Below are 14,632 nucleotides of genomic sequence, written 5' to 3' on the forward strand. Positions count from 1 at the left end.
AAGCATAAGATGTCACACATAACACACAAACAAACTAATAATTACGAAAGCAAGGTGTTTTAGTAGTTGCCGTTGAGCAGAAACACGTACGTACACACGTAATTTAACATGTGGTTACAAGCTAGATGAGCAAGCTTACAACACGTACGTACTACACCATTGATTGTTATAGTATCCTTTCAACTTGTCATATATAACCATTATTCGTAATTCATAATCAATAAAGCACTAATAATAAGTACGTAAGCATTAACGTGGCTCACTTTCTGATGATCAATAATACGATCAAATTTACGATGGAAAACACCTCATGTGGCACGAATATATCGGCTGCAGACTCAGATCGAGCTCATTAGTCCTCGCGTGATCACCTCCTTGATCACTACCACCACCCTGATCGTAATTTGCTCTACAACACAGATCATAATGTACTTAATAAATACCGACGGATAATATATATATATATATATATATATATATATATATATATATATATATATATATATATATAGTGGTAGGATCAAGAGGGAAGTAACCATTCGGGGGGAAGCGGGGGGAAGCAAAAACTTTTTTTTTTTTCATTTTTTGAAAAAACTTTGTTCACGAACATTATAGATGAGATGAAAATATGAACATTTAGTAGAGACACTTTGTGATAAATATTTTATTTTGGCGGAAAAACGCCCGAAGAAGTAATATATAACAATTATCGTGCTTTTCGAGCGTATTTTGAGGTTTTAGCTATTGGGGTTTAGATATTAGGGTTTAGATATTAGGGTTTATAGGGTTTAGATATTAGGGTTTAGAAATTTAGGGTTTAGGGTTTCGATTTAGGGTTTAGATTTAGGATTTAGATTATTAGAGTTTAGGGTTTAGGGTTTAGGGTTTGGTGTTTTGGGTTTATGGAATATACCCAAAACACCAAACCCTAAACCCTAAACTCTAAATCGGGCTAAATTTTACTTCACAAAACATGAAAAAAAAAACGTTCATATTCTTCACGAACAATATTATCTTGAATGTTATTTTTGTCGATCGTTTTCCCGCCTAAATAATAACATTCATCACGAAGTGTCTCTTCTAAATGTTCATATTTTTGTCTGATCTTGATGTCGGAAAAAAATTTTCAAAAAAAACGAAAAAAAAAAAAAAAATTTGCTTCCCCCCGATTGATTACTTCCCCATTGATCCTGCCCCTATATATATATATATATATATATATATATATATATATATATATATATATATATATATATATATATATATATATATATATATTTTGGAAGACATAAATATAACATAAGTTGATATAAAAGGACAGATAATTTACGAAAAGATGGATTATATATTACGTACCCCATGTTGAGAGGTGGAGGTGGTGGCATGAGAAAGGTGGTATCGTGGTCAACATAGTTATGTTGTTCCCATCGAGTGTTTTGTGGTATTGTCTTGTCTTTTTCCTTCTCCTTGATCTGTTCATAAGTTCATTGATAGAACATCATTAATAATTTACTTGATCATCAATTGTTTTGTGTTTGTATAAAGTGGATGCTATACAATGTTGGTATATCACTAATCTAATCTATCTAATAGGGTCGTGTTCAATAGGTAGCTCAAATAGTTTGACGCGTGAATGTTGAATCAATGTAACTCAAATTTGATCATTTTCATTTCATTTATTATAATTTAAATTAAATTCTGTTTTTATGAAGAAAAAAATAGGTAGCACTAATCTTAAATTAAGAACAAGAGTGCAACTTACTTTTTTTGTCAAGCTAGTGTTCTGATCCTGTATGGCCTTCCCCTGGTAGTTCATTATTATGCAAGAAAAATCAGACCAAGTTGCAACAAACATTACAACAAAATACCAACGAAGCAGTGCTTCAGTGGTACCAGTCACCTATGAACCCTGGGCCCACAAGAATATGCCCTTTGCCAAAAATGGGGTGCAGGTTCGAATCCCTCCGGGGGCGATATTCAGCCTGCAAGTTCTCGTTGGGTATTGGGGGGAGGTGTTTTACACGGTATACTTAGCCCTTACTAGGTGGGCGGTATAGGTGCCAGAGGCACACGGGGTCAGGGTTTCTCCGCCAGATTAAACCTTTTGCCAACATTACAACGAAATTCAATAATTTATATTTATATTTATATTTATATTTATATTTATATTTATATTTATATTTATATTTATATTTATAATTTATAATACTTCTAAAGATTGCAATGGTAGATTTTTTATTTAAATATGTCAAAACTCAGTTCAAACAATAGCTAATTATTATATGGCCTGGGGTATCCTTGTATAGTTTCATAACAACTGAAAATATGAGATATACATTCCTATATATATGCTTTAGTGTATGAACTATTATTAAATAATTTTCAATAATATATATGCATTTACATTAATTACTACCACCCTGCTCTTCATGTAGGTCTGCTACTTCAATTCACACAGAACATGACACTAAGCGTGCGAAGAAGAGACAGAAGTTATTCATCAACAAACGAGAATACGAAAAATTTTATTCACCTATTCTTTATCATGACACCCACAACTAGTTTTTTGCAATTGTAGAATTTCATAGCTATCTTACCTTGCCACATATAAATATGCTATTACGTTATTTCTTTTCTGAACAATATATAACCTAACCAAACCTAATCTTAATTGTAAACCCTAAGCTACGAAATATACAAAATACTCGGCTTTTAACTACACCAATCACCCCTTGATTAAATATAACCACGTGATCGTTATGTCAATGTACTTTTACAAATTACTTTATTCGTTTGTTTGTGGGTGCAATTGTTTTCATTTATTTGTGTTGTTTTGGTCTAAATTGTTAATATAACATGGTCATTGTAGAAACAAACATAATAGGATCCGCTGATCCAGGAATTGATCGAAATACACTCACCTTTTTCTGAAGCTCTGAGATTGATTCGTGAAGCAGTTGGTTCTGTAAGAACACACAAATTTTAATGAATCCATGATCTAGAAAAATGAAATGTGTAACAGATTATACTTATGCCGTACGGATGCATACTTTTCTAGTGCGAATATTCTTCAGACCAGTATCAAGTTGTTGTTCCAAGTTTTGGATTTCTTTCAAGGTTAATGACTCTATATCTTCACCCAAATAATGCCTAAACAATAAAATAAACAATGTTAAAAATAGTAAGCCATTTCTAGATTTTTTTTCTTTTATATTTATACCAAATAAAAAGACTCACTTGTGATTTCTCTGTAAAAGCTCAGCCCTAGATTTGAGCTTGTTGTATTCCAGGGTCCAGCTTCTCTGTAAAAGTATACAAATTCAGTAACATTAAGAACGGGAAACAATTTAATTCAAATCTTAAATGATTTAATTAGCTCGGAAACATGAATTAATATGAACTAGCTTTGATACCGGACTAGGATCTGTTGCAACTAACTGTCTCTCGGTGTAAGAATATCGCTCATATCGCTCCAAGATGCTTTCCATGCTATAACATTATAATTTAACAACATTAGAGATAGAGATTAGAGATTAACATAAATTGTGAGAGAATAATCATCGCTCTTCAAGGCAATGCATTTAAGTAAAAAAAATACAAAAGCTTATGATGGTAAGCTATTACTAGGCTTTCTTGGATGGGTTAAAGCCAAAAATAGGCTACAAACTTACACAAATGTACTGATGTCGCCCACAAACCCATTTCTTGGATTAATCAATTGTCATTGCCAGTGACGGAACATCAACAACTACATTAGCATTTACGAACCCACTCTCTCTCTTAAATATTTTCTCTCCGTACAATACACCACCACCAACCTTTTTCATCGGATTTTCTTCAAAAAGGGTCTCCTTTTCATTTAGATCCTTTTTCCATTTCTATATCCTCTGTCGGTTTGCTTTCTTCTGATTCTTAGCCTTCTCCGGCCACCGGCATCTCGCCGGTGGTTCGGTTTTAATGCTTTTTGTGTAATAAGTCGTTTCGCCGTCGTTTCGTCCTTCTTCAGTGACGGGATTCTCTGTTTCGGCTTCTCCGTTCATTTTTCGGTCTCCAGGCGACGATTCCGTGATGTTTACTCTCGGGATCTGGAGTTCGGTATGGGTCTGGGGTTGCAGGTACTAGGGTTCCGGCGTCAGGGTTGTGGGGTCGGTTTGCTGCCATCTCTCGCTTCTTCCTCTCGTCGTTGATGGTTGCTCTCTGATGGTGTGGTAGGCGACGAATTCCGTTGGAATTCTACCTTTCACTTTTGGCATGTTTCCGTTTTCGTTTTGGGGTTTTTGTCGATTGTGGTTGTTAGGGTGACGATGGTGTGATTTGTGTTGAAATCCATTGGATTACGGTTTTCCGGTGGAATCTGATGGTTTTCGGCGGCTGTCTTGCCGCCTTATGCCGCTAACGGCGGTTAAAGAGGTGGTTGTGGTTGTCGGTGGCCTTGGTGTCTCTAACAATCACATCCGATCCTCGGCGGCTGTTATTGGCGGCGTATAGTGGTAGGTTGGTGATTGTGTGCTGCCTGACGACTTCTTGTGGTTGCCGGTGGCTGAAGATAATTCAGGTTATCTTCTGGCTGTTGGCGGACATAGGAGGATATCGGCGGCCTGCGAGCGCTGGAATCCGCCAGCTGGTGGTTGTTGGTGACTGTTGTTTGGCGGTCGCTGGCGGCTGTTGGCTTCTGGGTCCACGGATTTGTAGATCTTTCGAAAAATCGGTGATGATGGCTTGGCTTCTATTGGTTTGACTTCACGATTTGCACGGTTTGGTTGCTGCTACATTGATGTGTTCATACTTTTCCCATAGTCGAGTCTGTTCGGGTAGACTCGGTGCCGTTGCCGACGTGTGTTGACTTAGTTGACCTCGGAAAATTGATGTTTATTGGAATGGTTCTCTTGGGGTCATTTTTTTCCGCTCGAACGGGGATTTGATCTTATTCGATGGGCTTGTGGTTCTCTAGTTTTGGAGTTACTTAGGGGGTTTTCGGGTACGAGAGGTTACTTTGATTTGCAGGCCTCGGGTTTGGTGCTGCTGCAGTGCCTGTCATTCATTTTAGTGTGCAACTTTTAAGTGGTAGAGATTGTGGCATTAGATACGAGCCCAGTTTTATGTCGTATTTAGATTTAGGTTTGGTGGTTATACGTTTGTAGTGTCTTTACATTTTCCATGTGCTCGCTCTTTTTCAATCATTGTACTCGTCCTAGGACAATAAGAGCGAGCCCTTTCAATTTCAATCATTGTCGTTTGTATGTTCCACCGGATCTTTACGACCTTTATATATATATATATATATATATATATATATATATATATATATATATATATATATATATATATATATATATATATATATATATATATATATATATATATATATATATATATATATATATATAGATTAATATTTTTGCCGATACAAAAAAATCAACTACATTAGAAGGGCTGGAGATAATATCATCAAATTTTAGGAAGACCATAAGAGAAAAATCTAAAACCTATCCTAAAATATAGCTAAATTTTACACTTCTAGTTAAAATATGAGGAGGGCCATGGCCCTCTTAGCAATCAACTACATACCACCTTTGGTCATTGCTATCCCTACAAATTATAATTTAATGCAAGGCAAATTTCATTCAAAGACAATTATTTTACCTTTATTTCTCATAAAAGGTATCATGTTTTCACTTGGACCATTGAAATGATTGTTTTATCAAATATTAAGCATAAAGAGGAGTATCGTTATCTTTATGTTAGAATACAGTTACAGATTTAATGATACTCCATTTTTCTCACATTCCATATATGAATAGTACATTTCTTTGGGGCAAAATATGACAACGAGTACTTGCGTTGGTGTAATCATGTTTGTTACTATAATGACGGTTTTAGGATTGGTTCTATTCGTGCTGTTAATCAAAAATATGCATGTAAGTGCCATACTTTCATATATTTACGAGCTTATTCGATTTGGGTATTTAGTCAAATGGTAATGTATCGTTATTATGCTGACCCAAAATGGTAAGTAGCCTTAAATGGAACAAATGCATCATTATTACCTTTGAAAAGTAAGGCATCGTTGTTATGTTAACCATGAATACTAATAATAGAAGATCTTAACCCACAAGTTTTAGGTATGCTTATGATATCGCCACATTTATACATATTTTATATTGCGATGTCGGGTTCGTTCGTATTAATTTTGTGATATTTTAAAGTTATAATGAGGTTTTTATGAAGTTTATAGCCTTTTGGTTCAAGTGATGTGTTGGAAGTATTCTTGGTGGGTTACGAGAGTTTTTGAGCTAAAAAGATGATTGTTGAAGAAGGTTCAAATTCTGGTTTGCGCCTCTCCACCGTTTTGGCCATAACTTGAGCATACGGACTTGAAAAAAGGTGAATCCAAAGCCCAAACGTCCATAACTCAGAGCTCTACGATAATCAAGAATCGGATCTACTTTTGGTGTTGTGCACATCTCGGTCGCGATAGGGGGATTGCAGCCACGATCCAGAGTCAGAATATTGGCAGTTTTCTAGCAGCAACGCATCCTGGTCGCGATCGACCTATTGTGGCCGCGATTCGGGGAGGTCAGACTTCCGAATTTCCATCTTTAAATACCCCTATTTAACCCCAACTTTAGGGTATCGAGTGGGGGAGGAATCCAGAGGCTAGAGGGGTCGTTTTTGGAGATTTTAGAGCCATTCTTCACCAAGTTTGAAGATTATAACATCAAGGATCAAGGATTGATCATCTATAATCATTGGTACATCTGTTTTCTTGATTTTTAGTGATATTATCATGAACACTTATGTTATCAATTGTTTAGTTGGTTTTTCTAGCATGTCAGGCTAAATCTTCTAGTGTTTGCTCAGATGTAATAACTTTTGATTATTGGATTGTTCTTATTTTCATGGATTTATTGTTTGATGGAGTTAGTTTTATTAAGTTTGGTCAAAGAACCATTGTTATGCTTGCTTTCTACTTTAATTCAATTATATATGTTATCAATTAGTTATTATGAGATAATTGATGGTAGATAACGTGTACTTCAACACATTGAGTGATCTAGACGATTAGGGCTTAGATTTTAAGTGATTGTACTAAGAAACTAATTGGTAATTGAATGGTAGGTTTGCAACATAATCGTGTAACTACATTGAGTGATCTTTGTAGTTAGGATTTTAAGTGATTTTAATACGGATCAAATCTTAATAGCTGAATCTTATTGATTAATGATTATTGTGTTCAACCAAAAGATCCATTATTGTGTGAATTGGTTAGTTGACTTTAATTACATAACTTGTTACCTAGTTTACGTGAGTTTATTAGTGATAAACGGAATATGCTTTAATTCTTTGGATATTTAGACATTCACATGTAAGTGTAAATGGTGATTAATTGGTAATTCGATAACACAGTCGTGTAGTTGCTCCGAGTGATCGTAGTAATTAAGGTTTTATGTGAGTTTAACCTAGATTGAATCCCAATATTAAAATCTTTTATGATTTGATTATTTGAATGAGATTAATGTGAGTTAGTCAATTTTAGATGATTGAATTATAATTTATCAGACATTTAATCAGTTTTAATTAAAAGAACAATCAACGTCACTAGTGAATAATCTGAGTGAACACTGCTTCGTCTATTTGATTATTTGTTTTATTTATTTTCGCATCATTAGATTAATCAAACCCTCGTTTTACAACATAAATCTTCAGAATAATTATTAGTTATTAAATCTTAAACGCTGCTCCCTGGGAACGAATTCGTAATTTTATTACAATAAGATTAGGTGGTTTTACCATATCAGCTTATGTATCAGATTATGCCTTCGTATTCTTTGTATCCCAGCTTCAAGTTTGTTTTAGCTAAACAAAGTGTAAACATTATCAGCGGCAAAATTTCCGCTTAAGTTTACCTTGAAATACTTTTAGTTAGTTCAATAAAAGAAATAAGTTGAAATATATGTTAACTGTTATAGAACTTATTACATACAAAAACAGACGAAAATATTATATCCATCTCCCTCTCACTTTCAAGTTTTTTGTTTAGGACTAACAAAGTTTAAAGGGCTACCTCTTATCATCAATTGATTTTAGAGTGAAGTTGATAAACTTTAATAGTTAGGTAATTGGTAGGTCACTCTTCAATGGTGTTCCAGAAGGTATTAGTATTAATAAAGGCACTAGGCTGTTAGTAGTATAAATAAGGCAATCATGATCCTTTAGTTCCTTCCTTGTGCTAGTATGTATAAGGCATTATGCCATTTGTATTTGTGTGTCTTGCACAATCACTCTCATTTCCTCATTTGTGATCGTGACCATCAATTTTGATTTCAATATAAATTGGCTTGTAAATCGATTTCATTTCTTGGGTGTGCTGTTCAATAGCTTGTTTAGTGTTTCTATGAATCATTTAGGTTGCATACTTTTTAATTTGAGCTCTTGCCTCCATTTGTTCATATGTATGTGATAAATAATTAGTTCGCAAATCTTAATTGCGTTATCCACTCTAACCTATTATATTAGTACTCATGAATTGTGTACCATTTGTATCTATGACCTTAAAGTTTTAATTTTATGATTTTGTTCTGAGATGATCTAGAACCAGTGTTGGTTATACAATGTACATCCATTGTTTTGATCACCAATACCATTATAAATCTCTCTCCCTTGCATGTTTTTGGTGGTTGTTGTGCTTATATACATGGTTACTCAAACTCATCTCTATAAGTGTTGCACTTATTTAATTTCTTCTCTTCATAAACATTCACAAATTCGTAATAAGTTATGTTATTTCTCATGATTTTTCAAGATAATTATGTATACAAGATTCTATCTAGTTGTTACAAATTTTGAACTTGAACAACACAAGCTTCGCCAAAATTGTTTCCTAAACTTATTCAAATTCGGAACCAACATAGCCTCGCGATTCGCGAGAGGACCCTCGTAATCCGCAAGCCCATATTCTCAGCCTCCTTGCACCAACAGTTTGCGAGCGATAGAAAGGTTTCGACCACACTATCAGTGTTCGGCTTGAACGTCACCACCTTGCTGTAAACAGAGTCTTCATCAAAAGTGACATTGCAACAGTGAATCACCTTTCTTGCTTATTATCCAAACATCGGTAACTCATTGCATCTGTCCAATAGCCAATAAATGTGCACCTCTTTAATTTAGCCTCAAACTTGTCTTTGTCCGCATCCTTGGTTTCCAGATAAGCATTACAACTAAAGACCTGAAGTTGTGAATAAGTTACCTTCTTACCTAACCATTCCTCCTCGGGGATTTGGAAATCCAACAGTGTAAAGGGTCCTATTCAACGTTCGATTCATATGCTTTAAGACTTTATTTTGTTGTGGTGTCTCCACAACTATTTTCAACATTTTAATCTCGATGTTTGCATGATTGTCCTTAAAGTCGTGACTGATGTATTCCCTCCATTGCCAGACATGAAACACTTAACCTTCATGTTAGTCTCATTCTCAACAACAGCTTTCCATTTCACAAAGGTAGTAAAGGCGTCAGATTTACACTTAAAAAGGTAAACCCATACCTTCCGAGAGTCATCAATAAAGGTGACGTAAAGGCGGGAACCTCCATGTGACCATGTTCATTGTTTCGAACATATCCATATGCACTAGGTCCATTTCCTCCAATTTGGCTCGCAAAACTCAATTTTGACCTTCTTTAAATCTGGAATCCTCTCACTCGAAACGAGCATCTTTATACCATTCTTACTCATATACCAGAGTCTTCAGTGCCATAAAGTAGACTCGATCCCAACATCAACCGTAACACTTACCACATCGTCATCAAACACTTCTACCATGTAAAGTGGTCCCATTTTAAGTCCACGAGCTACGACAAACTTCCCTTTAACCACCTTCCTTTATCGGTAGGCGAAAATAACCATGAAACCTTCTTCATCCAACTGACTAGCCGACATAAACTTGCTCATAGGCTTAGGAATGCATGTCGTATCTTTCAAATTCCAACTATATCCAAGGGATGTCTTTATAACCATATTTATAATTTTCTTGAGATCAAGCCTCTTGTTATCGCTAACCTTAACTTACCACGATACTATCTAAAATTCATCATCCTCATACAATGTTTAACATGAAAAAAAGCTCTCAAATCCATTATCATTGACTTTGCAGAATTCTCAATGCCACACAGTAACATCTCATCTAATATGCAATCAAGTTGACACCTTTAGCCGTAGGGTTCTTCCATTGTTTTAGATAATGCCCATTTTAATTACAGTCCTAATAAGTTGTTTAACATATGTCATTAGAGGCATTCATCTTCTTAGACTACCCATTACCCTTCTTTGTTCTATGTTCCATCTTCCCGCTCTCACTATATGTACTCAACAAGGATCCGGACGACGAACTCTTTATGTTTCTCCTACGTGTATCTTCACAGAGAATCAAATCTCAAATAGCCTCGAACTCAACTTTTGTAGTTCTCATGGAGCTACTAACTAGAGTTAATGAAGAAAGCAAAATTTAGAGCTTGCAGCTCACTATCAAGTTTGATATCAACTTAGGACGATCGCGTGATAATGTTGCATTCATTGATATGATCAGTAGCACAAGCTCTTTCCTTCATTTTCGTATTAAACAATTGGCGCATTAGAAAAACCTTCTTTGCGGCATTAGGTTTTGCATATATATTGGACAATGCTCGTAATAAATTAAAAGTCTTCTCATTCACAACGTTGTAAACAACGTTGATTTTTCGTGAGTGAAAAGATGGAACGCACCCAAAGTTTGACAACAACACCTAGTCGGCATCATCCATCTCTTCAGGTTTAAGCTTCAACGAGTGTTGATGCATCTTTTTTTTTTATACAAATAATCTTCAATTTGTATCTTTCAAAAGCCGAAGTCTCTGCCATCGAACCGCTCGGTTCTAGACTTTCCTTCTTCCGCCATTGATCCAAACTCTAAACCCAGAGCTCTGATACTAGTTGTTAATATATTTAGCACCCAAACAACACAAGTGATTGTGCACAATCATAACCCACGATCAACAAACGAAGAAAATAAATGTGAAAATTTATATCGACACAAACAAATAAGTTGGTTGTATCCAATCAATGTGATTGGTTTAGGCAAAGACCAACTAGATAATTTTTGTTATTATTTTCGTGCTCGAGGTTTACATGTACAATATGATTATATTATATAGATATGACGGGAAATCGTTTCCTAATCTAATTCAAAGCTTGAAATGACATAGCCTCCCGATCGGTGAGCCATGCTCCACCAGCACTTCGTGCGCTCGAGAAAAGTTCTGACGACACCGTGCACGTCTCGCGTTCGAGCTCACGCTCGTGAAAACTTCTGACCACACCGTGACTAGAACTTAGTTTTAGGCCAATTAACTTGAATCCAAATAGATTTTTTTGTCTAATCCGTATATTGCTTGTAGTTAGATACACTTAATCTTTAAAAATCCTAATTATTTATAATTATAATTATTTTCAGTAAATGTTAGGACGAAATTTAGTTGATAAGCGTAAAAATAACCATCCAAGGAGAAGGATATGGGTCCCATAAGAACTACGTTTATACACTGACCCATGAATATATTTTTAAAAAGCTATGTTTTGTAGTATTACTTTAACATGAAAAAATATCCCATGACAAAATCAGAATTTAGAGGAGATGAAGATCTTTGACGGGTCCACAATTTTAAACCATTACAGTTGTTTTGTTAGATATAATAATAATTATTATTATAATTATAATTATAATTATAATTATTATAAATATAAATTAAAATTATGTCTACATTAAATTACGATTATTCTTTCAGTTTTTGACAGAACATATTTACTAAACACAGGCATCTATAAATACAGTTCGTATCTTTTACTACTAATAAACATCTCAATTTATTTCATAAAATAAACGAATTTGTTGAATCAATCAATAGATAAAAGCTAAAAAGCCCTAGCGGCCTAGTTATCCCTTAATTACATTCCCACGTACTTTCTTTATCTTTCAGCCATTATCTCTTGACATATATCGGTAGGTGGATCGCCACATAATTGATCATATGATGATCATCTCTTTAGTTAATTCAAAACTTACGGAATCCGCGTTTCAAATTTCAAAGAAAATGTAGTTTTTGATTTATTTACACTATATAGATAATTGTATAATTATAATTGCAAACTTAAGTCGGATCAATTCTACATGTAGACATGTAGATTAGTGCTCAAACCATCAGGTTTGTTGTTTAAGTTAATTAATTATGTATGTTAATTTGGAGATCGAAATTATGAACATACCCAATAATTTGATGAGTTACAAACGCATTAAAATGTAAAAAAACATTTAGAGGTTTGACTTCAAATGCATGAATCGGTCATGTATTGGTGTGGATGGTTGAAAGAAGTAGGTAAAGATGATAATATAGTTGGAACTTGGATTTGATATTATGGTTACATAAAAAAAGATTGATAATATAATGTGAAAAATAAATACAGTTATTCAAATTAACAACGTATGTTCAGTTTTTATAAATACATATGATAAATCCACCGTAATTAGTGAGGTCTTTGTATTACGTACAAGTGATGTTCAAGTGTGTAGTGAATTTTTAAATTCTAATAATGAAAGTAGAGTATTAATGCCGTAATTTATATAAATTTTAAAAATTGTTTCAAATCTTCAACAAATTTTAAAACATATATAGGAGTATATATTTATGTATATATGCATGTATGTATGCAAGTCAGAAGTCACAATGAAATCTACGAAATGATTCATTTATCTCTGCAAACAGAAATCCTAATCAAACTTAATTATTGTTAGATAATTAAAAATATGAATAATTATAGACTAAACCAAGTTGTACGGAAATAGTAATTTGCTAGAAGATTAGTTGTAAATTAAAATTAAATTTAAAAACTTTGATTATAAAAGTTTTAACTCTTTTGTATGAAAAAAAACAACCTGCTGAAATTAAACTATCTTGGAGGTGAATCAATTATATTTCTTCACAATAAGTTATCAGATCTTAAACTTTTTGACCAGATATTTGTAGTATTGACAAGAAGTAAAAATGAAAATAAATAAATTAATAATCTGATGAAAAACTAAGGGTTATACAATATTCCCAGTGTTATATCAGTTTATCCATGAGATCACTGTTGGATCCAATTTCGATAAACAAAATAAAAGGTGACGTACAAAGGATTTACAATCAATTATTTTTTTAATTCCTAGATAGATCTGAATTATTAATTGATTCAGCTTATACAAAAAATAAACTAAAATTTAGGTTTGTATGCTGATCAGTGTATGGTTTTTGGAAGTAATTAAACCTAGAGAATTTGATAATTCCCATAGATTTGGAAATAAATAAATAAATAAATAGATTAGATGAAATTAGAAAATTGTACGTACCAAGAGTCAGTAGAAAACTCAAAGAGCTTTCCTTTGTTGGAGAAAACAATTAAAGCAACTTCAGCATCACAAAGAACAGAAATTTCATGGGCTTTTTTTAATAAACCACCTCTCCTCTTTGAGAAAGTAACTTGCCTGTTTATCTTGTTTTCTATCCTTTTAAGTTGTACCTTACCTCTTCCCATTCTTGATTTTCACAAATTAAAATAAAACAAACAAACCAAATCCAGAAACTCAAGATACTCTTGGCTAGAAAAGGAAAGGTGTGAGTTTATTGTTGTTGTTTTATTTCTAGAAGAAGAAGGGGGTTTTAATTTTATTTTATGCTTCACTCAACCCTTCCTTTTTCATCTAATCAATTTCAAACACCCTTAGTTTTCTTGTTTCATCAAAAAGGGGAATTTTTTAAACTTAACATCAAGGCCTATGTACGATGCCAACAGAGTTACGAGTACGTTTTTTCTACCTTTGTTGCTCAGTATCAAACAAACTATATAAACAAAAAAATTGTTTGTCTTAATGTACAACCCAAATGATTATACTCCCCTCCGGACGTGTAGTCTGTTTTTTTTTCTTTTCAGAACGGCGATATCGGCGTCACCCAGAGTAAACTTAACCACATTCGCCATCATATACCATCCACACACACGTTAAGAGGAAACTCAATTCGCGACGATATTGGAAGAACCATCAAAGTTTGGAAAAATCCCTCAAGATCTTTTCAAATCGCATTGATGTTGATAGTACCATCAAAGGTTGTAAAATCTCGTTTGGAGTGAAAATCGAATCTGAATTAGGAATACCCCAAGTTGAATCTCAACCTCATACTATTCAAGCCAAGCCTTTGGTGATAACGTGTAGTCTCGTTGAAAAGGGCATTAGGACTTATGTATTAAACAAAATGCTCTAGCCTCAATTTGTCTCTCACGTGTTCAGCATGTGTGTTTGGTGTGGATCGTAGACATTTTCTGTAACAAAAACCTTTTGCAATAATGAGTGTACCACGAACATACCAAAAAAGACGTGTTTACCCTTACATAAAATTGGTTATAGCATGAAAGTTGTACAATTAGCAAGGCGAATGTGTGTATTTTCGGTTCATTTTACAATATCGTTTATTTATATTTATAATGTTATGTTACATCTATTTTTATTTTTATTTTCGTTACCATGGGTAGGTGGCTTCATGTTTGTTCTCTTTTGGTCTCCATTATACG

At 33.9% G+C, this 14,632-nt stretch overlaps 1 protein-coding gene across 1 annotated transcript; it reads right to left on the reverse strand.

The window, feature by feature from the left end:
- Positions 1-291: 291 nt before the first annotated feature.
- LOC139840085 (agamous-like MADS-box protein AP1) lies at positions 292-13,648 on the reverse strand. Its single transcript, XM_071830304.1, has 8 exons — positions 13,416-13,648; positions 3,414-3,489; positions 3,238-3,302; positions 3,051-3,150; positions 2,922-2,963; positions 1,763-1,804; positions 1,357-1,472; positions 292-409 (listed from the first exon to the last, which is right to left on the reverse strand). Exons 1-8 carry the CDS (start codon positions 13,598-13,600, stop codon positions 292-294), a joined length of 744 nt encoding a protein of 247 aa, XP_071686405.1. The 5' UTR covers positions 13,601-13,648.
- Between the last annotated feature and the right edge of the window lie 984 nt (positions 13,649-14,632).

The sequence above is a fragment of the Rutidosis leptorrhynchoides genome, chromosome 4 (genome assembly GCF_046630445.1).
Source record: "Rutidosis leptorrhynchoides isolate AG116_Rl617_1_P2 chromosome 4, CSIRO_AGI_Rlap_v1, whole genome shotgun sequence".
Taxonomy (NCBI): Eukaryota; Viridiplantae; Streptophyta; class Magnoliopsida; order Asterales; family Asteraceae; genus Rutidosis; species Rutidosis leptorrhynchoides.